We start from the raw sequence: 18,352 nt of genomic DNA on the forward strand, positions 1-18,352 counted from the left end.
TTCCCTGATGCAGTCATTCTGTGTTTAATGCCTGTATGGTAAAAGGAATAAAAGACTTCTTGTATATTTTCCGGCTGGCCCTTGGGGCCCCGAATCGACGGCCAGACGGGAGCAGCTCAAACTCTGAGTGCTGAGTTTAATGGGAAGAGAAGCAGAGGGTCAGCGGCTGTGCTGCGCCCCCGGAAGCACCCTTCCCCCGGAAGCGCCCTCCTCCCGTGGGCCACACAGCAGCTAGAGCCTCATCGTTTTATCTATCACCTTTCTGTCCACAGTGAGGGCGGCAACTTCCTGACTCTGAACTCCCACTGCCCTGACTCCCTCCTTTTTCTCTCCCTCACCCTCCTCTCAAGCCTCGGGTATGCTCTTTCTATTATACATCATTGAAATTCACAGACAGTGATGATTTGACTTTTAAATGACTTTAGAAGTGGTCTTCATTACTCTGAGTGTGGCTGCAATATTGTTTAATGTGACAGACACAATAAAGCCTTGCATTCTCCTCCCTCCCCCTCTACCCCCCTTCCCCTCTTCCCTCCCCCTCCACCACAATGCTTCGCTTGGCACCCAACACTATCAGTGGGCTTAATTTGTTGATACTGTAGTTCATGAGCTGTAAAGTAAACTATTATTGCTTAATGATAGGGACTACATGTCAGTGTTGTCTAATAGAGACATATGAAGGGGATTTGGTAATGCTCTCCCCTAACAGTGCAGATATTTATTTTCTTCATGTATATGTAAATACACACACAAACAAACCCCTCTTCCCATTCCCTTGTTAATTAGCAACCCAGAACAGAAAAACAGTTCACTTGACAAATGTTTTTACAAGGTGATTTTCTCCCAGTCTAAAGCTTAATTGCACATTAGTTAAGCTTGACGTAGAATCCTGGGGCTATAGTAGGAGCAAGAATCATTTATACTGGGTCATGCCCCCCTCCCTCCTGTTCACTCCTGTCACTCTCGCTTGAATTAAAATTTGCTTTTGCTTCTTGTTTGTCATCAAGCGACACAGTGGTGACCTGCAGTGGGGGTAACCCCCCCCTCCCAAAACAAAGTTAAGCATATTCTGTCACATTAAAGATTGTGTTTGGGCAAGGGAGGTGTTTAGCCAAGCTTTTGACACACTTGCCCTCACTTTTAAGTGCCGGCCAGTAGATTAATGTTGACTCGGAGGACTGGTGCAGCTGGTGGTGGTACAGTGGAGGGGGTGCTCTGGCATTGAGCTGGCCACAGAAATTAAAATCAAACTGGAGGAACACAAACAGCTCTCTCTAATTGGACCTCTTAACCACTGAAGCCAAGTGAGTCTTCTCTGGAAAGTAAATGGAGGTCACGACACGGGGCTCACAACATGACTTTGACTTCACAGTTGAGAAACGACTCCAATAACTTGTAGGAGAGAGCGCCTGGGGGGAAGTGGTAAAGGTCAGCATTTTAGCATGGGCAAGGATTTCTAAATGCCAGTTGACAAGCACAAAGACAACATGATTACAGTCCTCCAGTTTATACACACATTTGAAAGTCTTTTCCATTTTGCTATTGACAAATGATATATTATTAGGACACAAGCAACTTTTTATCAAGTATTGGACCTTGGGAATGATGGTAATTTGTTTTGTGCAGCCTGCTCCTGGTGTATGTATAATTTCCGCCTACAGTGCACAACTTAATTATACACCAGTTGTGCTGTAGTTAATGAATTTACCCTCTCCTGCCATTGTGTCCCGAAGGGGGACACCCGTCTATATGACACATTGTTCAAAGTGTTGCTGTGTTCACTGGAGATCAACAAAGATTTTCTCATAGTACCCAATAGCATTACCACACATATTTTTTGTTAATGTTGTGTACCAGGTGATGAATTTTAGTTCACACTCCTATGCAAGCAATTTAGTCAGCTGGCACTTACTATAGGATAGATTCATAGTTTTTCAAGTCTGTCTTAAAACAGTAATTAGGTGCCACAATGAACACTGAAATAGGTTTTTCTTGTTGTAATAATTCCTCCTGTTCATACTGGCCACTTGAAGATTCTTTCCAAATGTACTTATAATGGAAGTGATGGGGGACAAAAATGGACAATCCATGTATTTAAAGGTTTATCTGAAACTAATATGAAGCTTCAGTCATCAATTAAGTCAATATCTTTCAGAATCACTGTCTGGTTAGAGCCAAAGTCCTATTTTTTGTCACTATCCTTCCACTGCAGCTCAACAGGGAAACACAAAGAGGGAATTTTATACTAAAAATGATCTTCAGATAAAATTTTAAATTTACTTTTGCACAAAACAAGGGCTGTGGATTTTGTCCCCCATAACTTACACTTTAAGCACATTTGAAGGGGATCTTCTAATGGTCAGTATGAACAGGAGGAATGATTACACCAAGAAAAATGTGTGTCAGTGCTCATTTGGGAACCTGACTATTGTTTTAAGACAGACTTTAAAAATGGCAAACCTATCCTTTAAGGGCACAAATGGTCACGACACACCAGTATTTAAAACATTTCACACATTTCACAATTCAAAATTCATTGTCAGTAAATGGTGCAGTAAAGAGAAAATGGAAAAACACTCAGAAAGCTTTTTTGACAGACTAGTGCTAGCATGTTTCCAGCTGGCTAGTGAGTACAGAGTTATCTCACTATGGTAGTTTACCAGCTAGCCTGCGTATTCCCTGAGCCCTTAGAACCATATATTTTGCCTGGATCAATTTTACTGCACACTTTCAGCAGCTGGAGACAATTAACTTTTTAGTTTTCTGTTGAAGAATAATCTCACTGGTCAGCCTGCAATTCACTGGGCTCATATCTTAATGGAGACACATATGAGACAAAACAAACAGTACTATGTGCTTGCAGTACTTTGGTGTATTCACACTCTCTTCACAGTTTTTCTTTTTGCAGTTCTTGTCTGAGTGGGAGGTTTTGGGTTGCTGGGTGAGCTTTGGTCATCCATATTAAGTGGCTGTTTGGAGCAAGCAGCATCGATTGACAATGTTAAAGGGTGTGAGGGAGGCGGATGGTGACTTCTGTGTCAGACTGGGGGAACTGGAATGAAGCTCAGGGATTACTCCCTCAGACATTTCATAGAGGAGGCAAATTGAAAAGGGAGGAAAAAATCCTGGCAAACAATTCATGTTTGTCACCTGGTTCTCCCTCGCAGGGGCTGAATTTCCTTATCAGCTGCTTGCAGTTTTTCCGCAATTTTTTCCATTGTTTTTCACCTCGGCTCTAAAGCCTGCTGTGGGTGCTCTGAGCCCTCTTTCCTAAAAGCCTGCGGCTGGGTTAAGCTAGGAACCATTAGTGCTTGGCTTTAACCCCTGTGAGCTTCATGTGTTTCACCACCTGAGGAGGAACTTGTGCTGATCTTCTCCGGGTCACACGTGGGTGGATTCTCATAGAGGACGGATCAGGGGCTGCTGTTTAATGTGAGGACGGTTAGGTCAGGCCAAGGCCACTTTTCATTACCTAAATAAGGCCCCCCTGATATTTACTGTATTTCTCTTGTGCAATCTAGTATTTTTGTGGGAAAAAACCATCCTCTGCAGTAATATTAGCGGCAGCATACAGTGGTGTAACTACAGTGCAAAAAGGACTGATGACAAAAATAAATGTTTTTACAATGGGAATTGGTGGAAGAGTAATGTTTGGCATTTGTATGGTAATTTAAAATAATGAATATGAATATGCAGACATTTTTATTTTTTGTGAAAGCAATTATTTTGTAGAACCTGTTACAATCCTGTCTCTTAGATATGAAGATTATATGCTACAGAACTGACTATACTCAATCAGTATTGTGTTTGAACAAATTATTATTTTTTAGTAGAGGAACTCCCCTCCTATTGTACAGTGTGTTATTCCCATGGTTAAAAGCTTACTGAAAGAAGCCACAGTGACATGATGTGATATTTTTGTTGCAAATAGCTGCCTGCTGCTTTAACCTTATAAGCTTTGCTTGTGTAGGCTTAGTTTTGTGATGAACTGAAACAGCAAACAAATAAAGAGAAATGTCACGCCAATTACCACCTCTATTATATACAACTTATTTGCAGGTGCGAATATGGCACTGAACTTCTCACTAAACTTATCTGCAAAACGTTCAGTTACGACATATTTTATTTGCTGCCCATAAAATCCCCTCTTGTAATACAAAATCTTAGATGATTAATGATTTTGAAAGTTATGTTTAGGCATTTGGTTAGAGGACCAGTGTGTAGGATTTAGTGGCATCTAGTGGTGAGGTTGCAGATTGCAAAGCCTCCCCTTCCAAACATGTAGGAGAACCTACGGTCGCCAGTGTTTGGTTTGTCCATTCTAGGCTACTGTAGAAACATAGTGGTGCAACATGGCGGCCTCCATAGAAGAGGACCTGCTCCCTATTTAGATATAAAGGGCTCATTCTAAGGTAACGAAAACACAATGATTCTCATTTTCAGGTGATTATACACTAATTAAAACATACTTATGAATATTATATTCTATTTTTGCCAAGTCTGTTCTGCTACAAGCCATTAAATTCTACATACTGGTTCTTTAAGTTGGATTGCCAGATGACAAAACTTGGACTTAGGTGCAGGAGAGACCACTGTTTGCCTCCTGTCTCCAACTGCAAGTGTCACATTTCCAACGGCAAGTCAGGAAAGTTCTTTCAAAACCGTAACTACAATTGTAGTGGTGTTTACTGTTGCCATGCTGATGAGGGTTGCCTAACTTTAAGGAAGTAGTAACTTTAACCCACGCCACTTTTCAAGTGATCATTTTAACCCAAAGCATGATATTTCCCTAATTCTAAGTGTTTTTTGTGCCTAAACCTAACGAGACCTTAACCACAGTGTTGTCACACCATAAAACATAATATATAACATAATATTTGGAAATGAGGCGGCATATTAGAAAATGCTCTTATAGGTCATTCTGAAGTGCATGGTACAATTGACCTATGTGGTTGTTTAATTACGAGGATGTGTTCGTAAACCACAGCGTCAAACACCTTTTGAATTTTTATTTTATTGAACTTGGTGCAGAATCATCTATTCTATTCATGGCAGTCATAATAAGGGCTTCCATAACTACTGGGTTTAACCCTATAGTCACTTTCCTCAGATGATTCACTTCGGAGCTGTGAATTAAGCCAATTAGGCTTCACAGTGCACCAAAGAAGACAGAAATGGCACGGACATACAGTGCTGCCTGGGCAATTAGTATCTGTAAACGTGGATCAGACATTATGAAGATGAGAAGAAAATAACAAAACAGTGTTTGGTTTTTGGGTGTAACAGCTTGTGTTCTTAAAGTTAAAACTGAGACTGGGTTGGCTTGGACTTACAATTGGCTTATTCTGTTTTTAAAATGAATCAGTTAGCAGGGAATGTCAGATACTTGCCAGCTACTTCTTCTCAGCTACAATGTGAAATGTAAATGAGAGCGTGCAAGCAGTGGAGACATTTGAGAGAAGGATTTTCTCTTTGAACATACGGCCCACTCAGTGAATTGCACTGTGACACTGAAAAATTGGGAATTTTGATTGATTGAATTTCTTCCATTCCTTTTGCATAAGTTCACATACTATAAGACCCAGCGAAGTAAAATAAATCACTCTAAACTTGGAGAGCAGCCTTGTGAGTTTTACAAAGAAAACATCTTTTAAAAAATACCATTTTAATGGCTTACCTCTCACTCAGACCTCTCTTGCACCCTTCCCCTTTAGGCTATTTGGGTAGAGCCTTTGGAGGAGATGATTAAAAATTAATATTGGCTCAAGATTGACAGCAAACAGCATTTGATGTGAGCCACAAAGAAGCTATGGGTTTGTGGGCAGCTTTCTGACGGTTTCACAGGCGCCACAAACCCCAGTTTATTCTTCAGTGAGAGGGGTGGGGGAGATAGGATAAGATGGACAGGCTGAGGATTTGTGTGGTGCTCACAGTGCTCTACTCTGGTTATCTCCCTACAATATGCATGACAGCTTCTGTAGAACTACAGAGAGTCTGAGGTACAGACGACCGAGGGAGGAGGCATACCAGTAACTCTGCGTCCTCAGCCTCCACCTCTGCCACTGTGGGTAGGTTCCTAGTTTGGGTCCTGATGTAGCATCTCTGATGTTCAGCAAACCGGATCCCAGTGATTCCCTTTGAAAAAAGAAAAAGAAATGAACACTCAGAAATTCAGATATATGTTTCATTCATTAGCTTTCTGTGATGTGGATCTCCCATAAGCACTGGGGCAATCATTTTAAAACGCTCGGCTTTTTGCTGATAATCAAAGCTCTTATAAAAGTCAGAGAAGTTAAAACCTAATGAGTGAGAAGAGGTGTTTTTTGATCTTTTTTTTTCTTTTAGCATGGTATAAAATTGATGACTGCTTGGCCCTTGCAACACAGCTCTTGCTTTCAAGCTGAATGGAAGTAAAAAGGCGGGGGTGTTCCACCGTGGCTGTATAATACTTCATAGCAGGATATATCGCACAGGAGAGCCAAGTGACATTGTTGAGAATGAAGTGTTTTCTACAGAGAGTGCCCCCATTGAATTAGCCAGTCATAGGTCCCTGTCACTCTCTTAATCTGCGCAGTCAAGTGTGGAGTCACTCTCTTCAGCTCCACTGATGATCCTCCACCATGTGGACTGTAGCTCTATTCAGTCTGACACACAGAGCCTCAATAGGCAAGAAAGATCTGTTAATTCTCTCTCGGTGTCATTCTATGTTAATCTAAGATATTCAGCTGGAATAAGTCTGAAAGACATTTGGTAGATCAGATTGTATCCAATTTATTTTCTGCAGAGGAGAGCTGCCCATTCAGCATACTGTATTAGAACAGACAGCAGGATCTACATCTGCCATGGCTTCTTTAAAATTGTATCAACTGAAAATTGTATGAGCGGTACCATGAAAATGGACTTGATTCAATCTAAATTTAATTACAGTAACACAGTGATTGCTATGACATCTCCTTTGAATCAGTTAACTTGACCATGTGGGTGCAATTTCTACATTTTCTGTGGTGCCGTCACTCTGAAAACCAGATACCAGCAGCACAAGACATGATACAAAGTGATGCCTGTCATAATCTACCGCATGTAATTTCATCTGTGCGGAAAAGGATGGGGCAATAATAGTCTCAAGCACAAAAGCATAATGTTTATGCCGGGCTTTATTGTGATGAGTCTCTGTTTAATTTGGGTGTACTGTATTGGTGAGCTGCAGCAGAAAAAGAAGAGGGCAACGTTGTGATGAGATACAATGATTACTGGGGTTGGTCAACCAGAAAATGAAGAAAGACACATTAACACAGGGATGAGAAATGGAAAAGCAATGTCATTTTGAGAGACAATGTTAAAATATCCACTTGGTGTATCCATGTGCAAGATGCTCATCTTCGTCTATTCAAGAGAATAGAGAGCATTTAACTGCATGCATAATTCAGTTCCTATGAATAAAGATCTAAAGTAATGTCTGCAGGTAAAGCAAACCTTAGTGCTAAATTCGGATTTATTGCTCAGATCCGATTTTTTTGTTTGGCTGTTCACATTATTTTGTGATTATGTTATGTGAATCATTATTTTTTATTATGTGTCCAATATCAGATTCCAGTGTGAAGTGGTCACTGTCCTGAATATGCTGTTGTAAGTAAATATGAAGGCCACTGAAGTCAGTGTTTACAGTTTTATTTATGTGCAGTAGAAACCAGCAAATTTGTGAGCAGATGATAACGAGGATGAAGATAACAAGAAACAGAGCCAAATTTTTAATTATGGCTTTTTGTGGTGCAATGGCTGCTGCTTTTGTACGGAGGTCTGTGTGGATGCGGAGTTGTAGCCAGGAGTGATGGGACTGTGATGTGAATGTCTTTGCAGAAACAGATTTATATAATAATAATAATAACAACAACAACAACAATAATAATAACTTTTGTACTTTTATGTACATAGCACCTTTCAAAACAGTTACAAATAATACAAAACAATATCTCCCCCCCTCCCCATAACAGAAGAAACACAGACAACAACAACAAAAAAAACAATTAAAAAAGATAAAGTTAATGCAGAAAAGCAAGGCTTCAAGAAGTGAGTTCTTAATAGTGATTTAAAAGAAGTCAGTAAGATTACAAGATGAATTTCAACAGGAAGACTGCTCTGTTTTGGGGCCCTGACAGCAAAACCACAGTCTCAGTTTTAAGTCTGGATCAGGGGACTGTTAGCAAAGTTTGTTGTGAGATCTGAGGTTGTGTGCAGGTAGATAAAGGGCATAAAAGTTTACAGATGTATGCTGGAGCTAGACCATGTAGTGCTGGAGCTAGACCATGTAGTGCTTTAAAAGTAAAGAGAAAAACAAATGAAGCAAATCAATCCTGCAATTAACTGGAAGCCAATGCAAAGAGGCTAAAATGGGGGTTATGTGATCACTTTTGTTTGATCCAGTTAACAGTCTGACTGCAGTATTCTGACTTGAAGGCATGAGTGTGCTTTACTGTTTAGGCAGGTAAAGTGTGAATTACAGAAAATAAACGCATGAATAACTTTCTCCAAGTCAAAGAACGAAAGAAAGTATCTGATTTTTAAACCTTTTGAAGTTGATAAAAACAAGACTGAACTACCTTAATGACATGATGATTGAAAGTTAAACTGGAATGAAAGATAACTCCTAAATTCCTGGCATTAATTAATAGGCTTAATGGACACCACTAGGTTAACATATGTGTTACTGAAATCTGATGTGTGACCTAAATAAGATTACTTATGATTTTTCTTCATTGAGTTGGAGAAAGTTGTTAAGCATCCAGCATTTGATATCCTTTAGACAGGTCTTTAAAGTAGTCAGACCACTGGGGGATCCTGGTTTTACAGACAGATAAAGGTGTGTGTCATCTGCATAGCAATGAAAAGAGATCTTATGATTGTGTATTAATCTTCCAGCATGTAAATACAGAATAGAAGACGACCTAAGACAGAGCCTTGAGGTAATCTGTAGTTTATAGTGGCAGTGGATGATGTTACCAAGAGTGACTTTAAACAGTCTTTTTTAAAGATAAGAGATGAACCACTCGATAGTGGTGTCTGCAACTCCCACAATGTCTTTTAGATGGCAGATTAAGGTACTATGATCTACTGTGTCAAAAGCAGAACTTAAGTCAAGTAAGATCAGGGCAGACGCTTCACCAGCATCAGCAGCAAGGAGAAGATCATTGGTCACCAATAGTAGGTAGAGAAGTCTCAGTGCTGAGTTTTTTTTTGAAAAACAGATTGGAACTTTTCAAAAATTATCAAGTTGGCTCATGTGGGCAGGTAATTGTTTGAATACATTCTTTTCTAAGATCTTTGACAGAAGTGGGAGTTTGGAAATTGGTCTATAATTGTTGAGTACATAAGGATCTAATTTCTTTTCTTTTTTTTTTTGACAAGAGGTTCCATATGATCATGTTTGAAAAAAGATGGTACATAGCCAGGGGCTAGTGAACTGTTGATAATGGGAAGAACAATTGGAAAAATATGTGGTAGGACCTCTTTGAAGAGTCTGGATGAGATTGCATCTAGATGATATGAGGAGCAGTTAAGCTGACTGTCTCCAGCAGTGTCTGGGGAGAGATCAATTCAAAAGAGGGGAATGAGACTATAGGTAGTAAAGTTACAAATCTGTGGTATAATCTGATTCGTGATTTTTTCGATTTTAGCTGTAAAAGTTCTCACATGCATTTAATGAATAATCAGGGAATTAATTATTTTTAGGAGCAATGACAACATGTTCAATAGTTCTGAACAATTTTCTGGGCTTATGGTGGCTTTCAGCAATAATATTGGAAAAATAGTTTTTTCCTGCAGTTTTGATGGCAGAGTTGTAATTGGACATTAGATTTTTTAACTGAGCAAGATCGACCTTCAATCTGCTGTGTTTCCACTTACATTCCATTGCCCTGCATTCTCACTTTATTTTGCAAGTATAATCATTCAACCAGGGAGTGCCAATTGAACCAGTTTTACTTTTGTTTTTGAAGGAAGCAGTTTTGTTAAGAATGCCCACATAGAGTGAATTAAACTGATCTACTAAACTCACAGGGGAAGTATTGACGTGAAGTTTTTGCGTGTTTGGTCAAATTCCCTAATAAACATGGTTGAGGAGTTTATTAGACGTCTCTTTAAGCAAGTGACTGGGGAACTGGAGAGACTGCAGACAGAAAGGTTGAAAGTAATGGCGAGATGATCAGAGACAAAGAGCTCTTTAGTTGATAGACTGTCCAGATTGTGAGTAGGGCCAGAAACAGATTGGGTTAAGCCAAATGAGTTGCAGAAATTTTTAAAGTCTAAGGCTAATGATTCATTTGCACAACAAACGTGAACATTAAAATCACCCATAACAACAATTTTCTCATATCTGAACATCATAAATGATAAGAGCTAGAACAGAAATGAAGTTAGGTTTATGTTGAGGGGGGCAGTAGGGTACTGCACAGACAAGTGGCTGCTGTGTGTTGTTAATGGAGAATAGTAGATGTTAAAATGAGGCAAAGGAGATGGGAGAGCATTTAAACTCATTGCCATGTATAACAGCTACACCACATCCTTGGCCCAAGGGCCTAGGTTCAGATAAATGGGAGTAGTTAGGGAGGCATGCTTCAATCAAGGATGTGACGTCATTACACTTTCACTATGTCTCTGTTAGAATGAGAAAATTAAGACTATAGGAGGAAATAAAATCATGACAGATAAAAGATGTTATTCAGAGATCTGGCATTGAGGAGACCACACAACCACAAACTATAGTGGGTATAAGGTGAACTGAGCATAGAGTGTCAAAATCTACCTGTTGCTCATTTACAGGAGTGCAAAGTTAGTTCAGTGTTGGTTGACCTTGGAAGGATGGAGCCCATCTAGTTTGAAAAGCTGAGGCCTATTTAAAAAAGCAGCAAAATTTTCAACAAAGGTGATATCTCTGTTCATACAGTAACCCTTTAGCCAGATGTGAGCTGTGTCCCAATTTAGGGGCCTTCCTTTCGAAGGACATGGTCTACAAAGGCTTGTCCTTCGTAGACTGTGAAGGCCAGAACTGAGCGTTGTGAAATGAGATGGTCTGGTCAACAGAGAATTTCCAGCTGCGTCACTCGCTGTTCCCGCCTTTACCCTTGCATTACAAAGTGCTGTTCATATTGCCTAGCAACCTTGACAGCTGCAGTTGACCATTAGGGACACAGGTAGTAGAAATGGAGCCAGAACTTTTAATTTTATTACTGTGGCACCCAATCCAGGTCCAGCTGCACCACCTGGGACTCCCTGCTCAGCTGAACCAAAATACACATAAACACATTTTCTAAGGCCTAATATTTTAAGGACCTGCACACACCCTGTTATTCCACTTCTTACTTTATTTATGTTGTAAATAGTTGTAAAGCTCACTGTAAATGAAATAAACAATGTGTTAATAAACAATTACTTTATTTTAATTCATTTAATATTTTTTATTTTTCAACTAATCTCTCGAGTAGAGAGAAGAGCCTGTCCATTCTCTGTCTGCTCTTCTCTCCTCTGTCTCTTTCTGCGGCAGCGTACTTGCTGACAACAGCAACTCAGCTTCAACACACCAACCTGACTGTACTGTGACAAAATAATCTCAACTCAAAGCTCCACTAACACTGTGTTCTCACAAAAACATAACCTCATTGACAGAGGGATGCAGTAAATTATGTTATTCAATCTGTAATATAGACTGATCTGGTCATTTGAGTACCTTTATATTTATTGAAATGTGGTGATATTTGTACATATGGAGCCCCAGAGGCAGCACTGATGTTATGTTCAGTAAAAACACGGAGAGTCACTTTACATTCAGACTAATGTAGTAGCTACAATTGTTAGATTTCATCTGTGAGGCCAACATTAATCTTCCAAAAGGAATTATTTCATATATCAAAATGCTACTGTTTCATTAGAGCCAGCGTTAAATTACCAAAGAGCTGCACAGATCAGTTCATTGGATCATATTCTCCCTGGGATGACAATGGATGTTGACCAGCTGATCATCTCAGGAGTCGGGCTGCTAGCTGCTGAGATGACGGGCCCGTCTCACCCCGTCAGCAGCTCCTCACATGTCCAAAAATGTCTGAGCAGAATTACGAACAGGCGTTATTTGGATAAACTGGCCACATATTGGGAATCTAATTAGTACTTTCTTACCTTTCTTGCCAGAAAAAATCTTAAAACGTAATAAAGTGATATATTAACAGTCCTACAGTGAAAATTACAACAGCTTAGCCTGGTTTAAAATCTTCGTCATTGCTGCTGCCGGTTTGTGCAAAATGCATTCTGGGATAGGTTGGGCTGTGAAGGATCCATCTGTTGGATCCTCCAAATTCAGGCAAAAAAGGCCAAATAATAAGAGGCTGTGCCTCTGCTGGGACATGACAGAGAGTAGAGTTGGCCATTGCTTTGGGCTTTGCTCCCAGGAAAAACCACAGATCCTCAGGTTGGGCTGAAACAGCCCCAGGCTCTGGAACTCCTGCGGTAATGGAGCCAGTCCACGATGTCCCTGGTCACATTCTAGTTACTGCAACCTGAGGAGCCCAGGACTGTGAGGTGTTTTGCCTGGGCTGTGGTGACAGTGGAAACCTCCAGGACCTCCAAACCTCCAAACAAGCAACACTTTTCTTCAACCTTTAGATTGTAAGGTGGCATGATCCACACTAAGGTCATCCAAAATTTCATCCCAACTTTCAGGATGTCAAGGGCTACTTTTTACTACATCTGTCAGCGCCTCTTGTGATTTGTGCCAGAACAGATCTGAGTGACATATTAGAAAAAAAATTGGATTTGGGCCAATTTTGCCTGCAGTCTGAACATAGCCTAAGTTTGACTGAGGATGTTACACTATCAATATAATTTTCTGTATTCAAGGGACATTTCTTACTTATGAAATATTCAGAGTTTTATTCTATCTCAAATTTTGTGCCTTAAACAACAGCATAATGTTTTTATTTGGAAAATCTCCATTAAAAACACCTGTTTTGCCTAATTTTACATTAAATACAACAGAAATGTGTATTAATACACATTATCAGCATGTCTTTATCTCTATAAACCTTGTGTTTAGCTGCATTAATCTTATTTAGATTGTACATACTTTGCTTTTGGTGATAGCTCTTCCCACAATATCTCAACATCACAGTAGCTCACCAAAATCCAAGCTGTAGGCTATCCACAGTAGTTTTCCTGCAGTCATGGATTTTAAAAAAATCTCCAAACAAGTTTTGCAAGGATGAATGCTGGAAGGAATTTTTGTAGCTTCTGTATTATTTATTATTTATTCTGACGTGGGCTACTGAGTGCCCTGGGCTTAAACAGTTCACTGTGCTCATGGATACTGGACTTTCTAAGCAACAGACCCCGAAATGTCAAGATTGGAGGTCACACCTTCTCAACTCTGATCCCGAACACACTAGCACCGCAGGGGTGTTTCCTCAGCCCCCTCCTCTACTCCATCTTTACACATGACTGTTCCCCTATTCATCTCTCCAACACCATTGTCAAATTTGCAGACGATACCACAATAGTAGGACTGATAACAAACAACAGTGAAAGAGCCTGCAGGGAAGAGGGTTGACACCTGGTTGAGTGGTGTTCCCATAACAACCAGGACCTCAACACCCAGCAGAGACCATACTTTCTTAGGAAGTTAAAATAGTCCCACCTCCCACAGCAGCTGCCACCATCGAGATCCTCCTGAACTGCTGCTGTACAGTGTGGTACAGCAGCTGTACTGTGGAAGACCAGAGGGATCTGCAATGGGTGGTGAAGGTGTCTCAGCGTATCATTGGGACTACACCTCCACCATTGAAGCACATTTTCACTGGCCGACTACAAAAGAAAGCAAGTGGTAAAAGATGCAATCCACCCTGGAGACTGTCTGTTTGCCCCCCTCCCCTTTGGAAGACGATATATGAAAATCAAAAGCAGAACAAACTGACTAAAAACAGCTTTTTTCCAGTCTCTATTTACCCCCCACTGCCAAAGATGTGGTAAATGGACTGCATTTATATAGCACTGTTCTAGTCTTATTGACCACTCAAAGCACTCTTCAATACATGCCAACATTCACACACACATTCATACACTGATGAGAGGGACTGCAATGCAAAGTGCCAACCTGCTCATCAGGTATCCAAAGCAACCAACACAAGGTCTCTATGCTAACTCATCCACACACACTCACACACATGAGCAATTTGGGGTTCTGTATCTTGCCCAAGGCCACTTCAACATGTGGACTGGAGTAGCTGGGAATCAAACCATCGACCTTCTTCTGATTAGTGGACGACCCGCTTTACCTCAGCCACAGCTGCCCCAAAGACTGAAAAAGACTGACCGTTGTGAGCAATAACCTCACTGACCCACCTACACACACACACACACACACACACACACACACACACACACACAGTACATCAAAGCTTGCAAAAATGTCACACAAAATATGGTCCTGCATTGATTGATTGATTGAATTTATTGTCCACCTCAGTCGAAATTTGTCTTTGACTTCTCCCAAAGTACAGCAAAATACACACTAGGCAACACTCCATTACTACATCCATCACTATATTAAAAACATACAAAATTACAACATACAATAGTGCGAATTGAGCAGGTAGCAGCAGGTAGGTTATATAAATAATACTTACAGATACAGATCTTATAAAATAACAAGTGTTCCCTGATGCAATCATCCTGTGTTCAATGCCTGTATGGCAGAAGGAATAAAGGACTTCTTGTATATATTCCGGCTGGCCCTTGGGGCCCTGAAACAAAGGCCAGACTGGAGCAGCTCAAACTCTGAGTGCTCCAGCCTAATAGTTTTGTCTATCAGGCACACAGTGAGGAGCAACTTCCTGACTCCGGAAATTTGTCTAGGACATTCGAGAGAACACAGGTGATCCGTATACATGTACAATCAAACTACAATTAACATGCAGTATCAAACATAACATCCTCCCCGCCCACAATACCTGTTCAACTTACAGTTTGGCAACCTACACCTTCTGCCCAAGGCATCAGCTTGTACTCTTTGTGAAGGATGTGGTTTGGATCCCAGATGATTTTAAGGCCCTACTTCCTCAGTCTCCTCAAATATCTCGTGGAGAGAAGATGGGGCCAGCATGCCAATTATTTTTCCAGCCCTTCTAGTCAGATTTGGAGTTGTGATTTGAGTTTAACGGACAGGTTACCAAACCATGTTGTGATGCTATAACGAATAATAGATTCAACGACTGCCCTGTAGAACAATAACATAATACTTTTATCCACTCCATGGACCGTTCATTATGCACTGCACACTTTGCAGACTTACCAAAGACGATCATATTGCACATATTGCAGTATTGCTCATACCACCCTATATGCTGCTACTTTACTACTACTGTACTGTTTAGGTCACTTTGTCTCGTTTTTATTGTTTGCCTCTGTATATATTTTGCTTTTATTCATATTTGCTTTTATTTATTGAACTTTACTATTTTTTATGCTGCACACTGCTGAAGAGCTGCTAAACAGATTTTCATTGTTCTGAGCACAACGACAATAAAGATCTAATCTAATCTAAACTAATCTAATCTAATCCAATCTAATCTAATCTAATCTCATTTGCTCCGAGAAAAGGAGGCAGTACAGTGTACAGCAGAGCAAAGAAAGCTTAGCTTTTTTTTCAAATTCCCCTCTAATAAACATTAATGGCTAAAGGCTATCTGAAATTGAGACCGTGCTCACCACATGGGTCACAAGAACTATAAACCTACAGAATATTCTTTGAAGTTTTAGTGACTATTAAAGAAGCACAATTATATGATTATTTGGCTAAATTGTTGTTAGCTAAATGCTGTTTAGCTAGTTTGCCATTTTAGTTAGCCAGCAGTTTCATTTTGTTCATTTTTCCACTATTTATCATTTCATATTTTTCATTTTGTCTTTATTTAACCACATAAAAGTCTGCTGTTTGACTTTTGTTAGCTTGCTAGTTCGTTTGTTAGCTTTGTAGTAGTTATTTCTTCCTCCAACTTGTTTTGTGACTTTTGTGACACTACCTCATTGCATAGCGCAACGTGAGTATCAAATTCATCAATATTCCTGGTTCCTGATATGACTGTGAGATACTGAAAGACTAAAAAGTCATATAGGCTCAGCCAGCTACTGGTCTTGAAGGGGAAGTTGCAACTAGAGAATATATGGCAGCACGCAGTGACAAATGACAGAAACAGTGAGAAGTGAAAGCAAAAGTAACCATATTCCACTGAGAAACAAGGCCTGTATAAAAACATTACATTAACATTAACGTGACTTATTGCAGACTCGCTGCATTCGCCAGCTGCTTCTTCCAACATCTATGGTGATTTAAGGATGTTGTTTACCTCAAGCTTCAGGCTAGATGCCATTTGACGGTAAGCAGCCAAATAAGATGACGGACAACTGCCGCAATATGAATCTGAGCAGAACCAAACCTGGTATACCTGGAGAGAGAGACTGGCGGCTGTTACAGTATACAATATATGCTGAAGCTGACAACAGATTCATGTTTTTTTTTCCACCCTTGTTTTATATAGAGGGTAGCACACTGATGCAGTGTTTAGCCTCACAGAAATAAGGTCCTGACTGCAGGTGCTCTGATTTCCTCCCACAGTTCAAAGACATTCAGGATAGGTTAATTGGTGAATCTAAAATAGGTGTGTGTTAGTGTTATGCTATATATGTATTGGGTATATGTATGTGTTAGCTCAGTAATAGACTGGTGACATGTCCAAGGTGTAGACTACTCTCTCACCTCTCGTCTGTTGTGTGCTAAAACAGGCTCAAGACCCCTGTGATGCTGCTTAGTATAACCGGGCATACTGTAGTTATTGGATGGATGAGTGTCTAAATACATGAAGGACAAAATGTTAGAAAGACCTGGTAATATGACAGAAACGTCCTTCAGTATCACAGACAACCAAATGCATATTTCCCAATAAGTCCACAAGGGTTCAGGGCGGTCCCACTGAGAAATCGGCCTGAGCGCACCACAGACCCCAGGTCCTGAGAGCTCTCATGCTGACTCACTGAATTCTTTAAAAAAATACTGTACAGTAGGTGAGTAGGTCTGCAGTGCTGCAGTCTGGGCTCGAGGGTATTACCCAAAATACATAACTGTTCTAATATTTAAAAAACAGGATGACAAAGGAAGTTGGAAAACACACAGAAATGGAAAAGTTGGCAAGTTTGTTGATGGTGATTTGATGTGTTGTGCTGGTCTAACAAACATACTTCCTATATGAACTAAATGAAATGACTGAAAATACAACACTGGAACATCATGATTGGTGAATAAATGTATCTTTACTGCAAAGACAGAGTTTCTATAAAGGTTTTCTAATCATGACCAAAACCTGATTCAAACAGGCGAAAATGCCTCAGTGACCTAAACTTTTATTGGTTCGGCCCAAACAATAATCTGTAATAAAAGATATACAGTGTTAAAAAAAATTTACTAATCTGTGGTGTAACACCAGCACTGTTTGTTGTTTTACTGAACTAAAGTTTCGGAACAAGGTTAAGGCCAATTTTCCTAAATGGTGTTTTTGTTCCCTTGTCAAGAATATTTATTATGAGTTTGTTTTAATGTAAAAACTAATCCAGCGCTTCTCTCTCAGGATGTCTTTCTCTCCATTTTTTCCCTCTCTCTCTCCTTTACAATGAGTCTACAACTGGTCTGAAACAATAGTGAGTGGATTTCGCCTGTGGCCTATGGTCCTGGTGGCATAATCCCCTCATTTTCCATTCCTCACATAGCCCCGGGGCTAGATGGAGATTGTTTTAGAGGTGGCTTTTGTCTGTGTAATAACATGCAACATTCTCTTTTTTTGTATTAAAAAATCTATTCTAACATCAGCACACAGCTACCACTTAGTATAACCTATTTTTATGTGGGTTCCCTTCCCTTCTTCTTCTTAAAAAAAAAAAAATCACTCTAAGGTTTGAATTGCTCTGCTTACTCGCTTGTTTCTTACTCTTCAATGGTGGAGCACTGAATCAAACAAATCTCCTCAGGGGATGTGCTTCACTAACAGGAAGTGGAACAAGCAAACAGGCACATGTGTTTATGCATGTGGGTGTGTATGTTTGTGTGTGTGTGTGTGTGTGTGTAACTGAAGGACACACACACACTGGGCTGGGTGAAGGATAAGAGAAAGAAAAAGAGAGATTGATTGCAGAGGTTAAAGTTTACTGGTGCTGCACTGGGTTTCCATCATATGGCCATTTTAGATTCACAAAGACCACTGTAACAAAAAAACAAAACAAAAAAAAAAACAACTCAGTGCAGGTTTTTGTTTGGGAATAAAGTTTA

General features: G+C 40.0%; 1 protein-coding gene across 1 annotated transcript in view; it reads right to left on the reverse strand.

Annotated features, from left to right (window-relative positions):
* The window catches only part of tnmd (tenomodulin), a 63,028-nt gene that overhangs the window by 7,546 nt on the left and 37,130 nt on the right, over positions 1 to 18,352 (reverse strand). Inside the window, exon 4 of the mRNA XM_044363753.1 lies at positions 6,028 to 6,135. Within this exon, the coding sequence (XP_044219688.1) occupies positions 6,028 to 6,135 (108 nt within the window). The remainder of the gene's footprint in view (positions 1 to 6,027; positions 6,136 to 18,352) is intronic.

This window comes from Thunnus albacares, chromosome 10 (assembly GCF_914725855.1).
Source record: "Thunnus albacares chromosome 10, fThuAlb1.1, whole genome shotgun sequence".
Taxonomy (NCBI): domain Eukaryota; kingdom Metazoa; phylum Chordata; class Actinopteri; order Scombriformes; family Scombridae; genus Thunnus; species Thunnus albacares.